General features: G+C 44.9%; 1 protein-coding gene across 1 annotated transcript in view; it reads left to right on the top strand.

Annotated features, from left to right (window-relative positions):
- Window positions 1-836, top strand: part of LOC106818078 (myosin-VIIa-like) — a 2,299-nt gene extending 1,463 nt beyond the window's left edge. The window contains exon 3 of the mRNA XM_014822799.1: window positions 650-836. Within this exon, the coding sequence (XP_014678285.1) occupies window positions 650-836 (187 nt within the window). The remainder of the gene's footprint in view (window positions 1-649) is intronic.
- The last annotated feature ends 1,264 nt before the right edge of the window (window positions 837-2,100 follow it).

Consider the following 2,100-nt stretch of genomic DNA (forward strand, 5'->3'; position numbering starts at 1 on the left):
TGCACCGACATTGTCGCACGTAATGACCTCGGGTACCGTCAGTGATTCTCGATCCTTGCATGTCTGGAGTGCCGCATGCCGTACGTTATTGGCTTTTACTCTTGGGCATTCGGCCGGAATAACATGAGCATATACGTTCTTGAGATACAAGCGATATAATACTGGTGGCAACTAGGCCAATAATAACACTAGGCAAACAGATTTACCCGGAACAAACAATTCGTCTGATGTCAACATCGTTCAAGCAACAGTGTGATGTCACCGAACGACTCGATGTTTATTTTCGTTGGCCATAATTCGCGCGTCCCGTTGTCGCCAGATTAACCAAATTTACGGATTTCCAATTAGACATTTCTTAGTAATTAGCAGCCTGCATATTGGAACAACTAATACGCGTGGTGGGCGTAATAACGTATGTACTTATCTACATACACAAGGTGCCAGTTACTGTACATTCGTCAACTTGCATAATCGATGGTCGAATTATGCCTTTAATACTAATGAACACTATCACCTCTTCTTCTTCGCTTCGTGTATTAGGTCCTTTTTTTTTAATATAATAATAATAATAATAATAATAATAATACCATCAGCATACTTTTGTAATCGAAGCACACTGAGCTAGCTCCTGATACGTCCGAACGAATCTTTCAGCGTTTGGCAACGCCAAAACCATTCGCAATGACAACTCTAGTCGCTTTGGTAAGTACATCGACATCCACTTCAACAAGCAGGGCATCATCGAGGGAGCGAAGATAGAACAGTACCTACTGGAGAAAGTCTCGCATTGTCAGCCAGGTCAGTTGTCATGGGGCGATTGTGGACTGAATAAGTAGTTCCACTCTTTATTTATTTATTATTATTATTATTTATTATGATTTGTTTATAAATTTAAAGACGGTGCATTGGTAAAAGATGCTTCAACAGGAGCTTGCAAGCTCCTTACTGTGAACTTAATTAATTTTATTTCAATCAGTTTAGACACTATTAGTGTGAAAAAGTGATAGAGCAAGCGAAAGAGAGAGAGAGAGAAGAGACGAGACGAGAGAGAAAGGGAGTAGAAGTGTGAGTATGAGAGAGGAGAAGAGCGAGAGGCGAGAGAGAGGGAGTCGAGAGAAAGAAGGAGGAAAGAGAAGGAAGAGAGAGAGAGAGGAGAGGAGAGAGAGTGACAGAAAAGAGAGTGAGCAGACAAACCGAGCCCTGATGAGGGAGAGCGAGAGAGACGCTCGAGAGAAAAGAGCAGGAGGGGAGAGAGAGGAGCAAGAGATGAGAGAGACGATAGGAGAGAAGAGAGAGAGAGGAGAGAGAGAGCAACGAGAGAGAGAGAGAGAGAGAAAGGAGACGAGCAACATTTATAAAGGCCGAATTATTTTATAGAAAGGTGGAAAGCATGACGTCCGTGTGGTTTAGTAAGCGTGGAGGTCACCGCGTCATGTGTTCTTGCAGGCGCACGATGAGAGGAACTATCACATCTTCTACTGCATGCTCGCCGGCATGTCACCAGAGGACAAGAAGAAACTCGAGCTACAGGATGTCACCAAGTACTACTACCTGATCCAGGTAAGCTTCTCTACCTGATCCAGGTGAGGCAGATTACTATGAGTCAGGTGAAAGATTACCTGATCGGTGAGAATTACCTGATTCCAGGGAGAGCTTGACCTGCCATCCGCGTGAGGAGATACCTGCCATCCAGGTGACAGACTTACCTGGACTCACGGTAAGCTACTCTACCTGACTCAGGTAAGCTACTCTACCTGATCCAGGTAAGCTACTCTATACCTGACCCAGGTAAGCTACTCTACCTGACTCAGGTAAGCTACTCTACCTGACTCAGGTAAGCTACTCTACCTGATCCAGGTAAGCTACTCTACCTGACTCAGGTAAGCTACTCTACCTGACTCAGGTAAGCTACTCTACCTGACTCAGGTAAGCTACTCTACCTGACTCCTGAGGTAACGCTACCTACCTGACTCAGGTAAGCTACTCTACCTGACTCAGGTAAGCTACTCTACCTGACCCAGGTAAGCTACTCTACCTGACTCAGGTAAGCTACTCTACCTGACTCAGGTAAGCTACTCTACCTGATCCAGGTAAGCTACT

The sequence above is a fragment of the Priapulus caudatus genome, unplaced genomic scaffold (genome assembly GCF_000485595.1).
Source record: "Priapulus caudatus unplaced genomic scaffold, Priapulus_caudatus-5.0.1 Scaffold2011, whole genome shotgun sequence".
Lineage (NCBI taxonomy): Eukaryota > Metazoa > Priapulida > Priapulimorpha > Priapulimorphida > Priapulidae > Priapulus > Priapulus caudatus.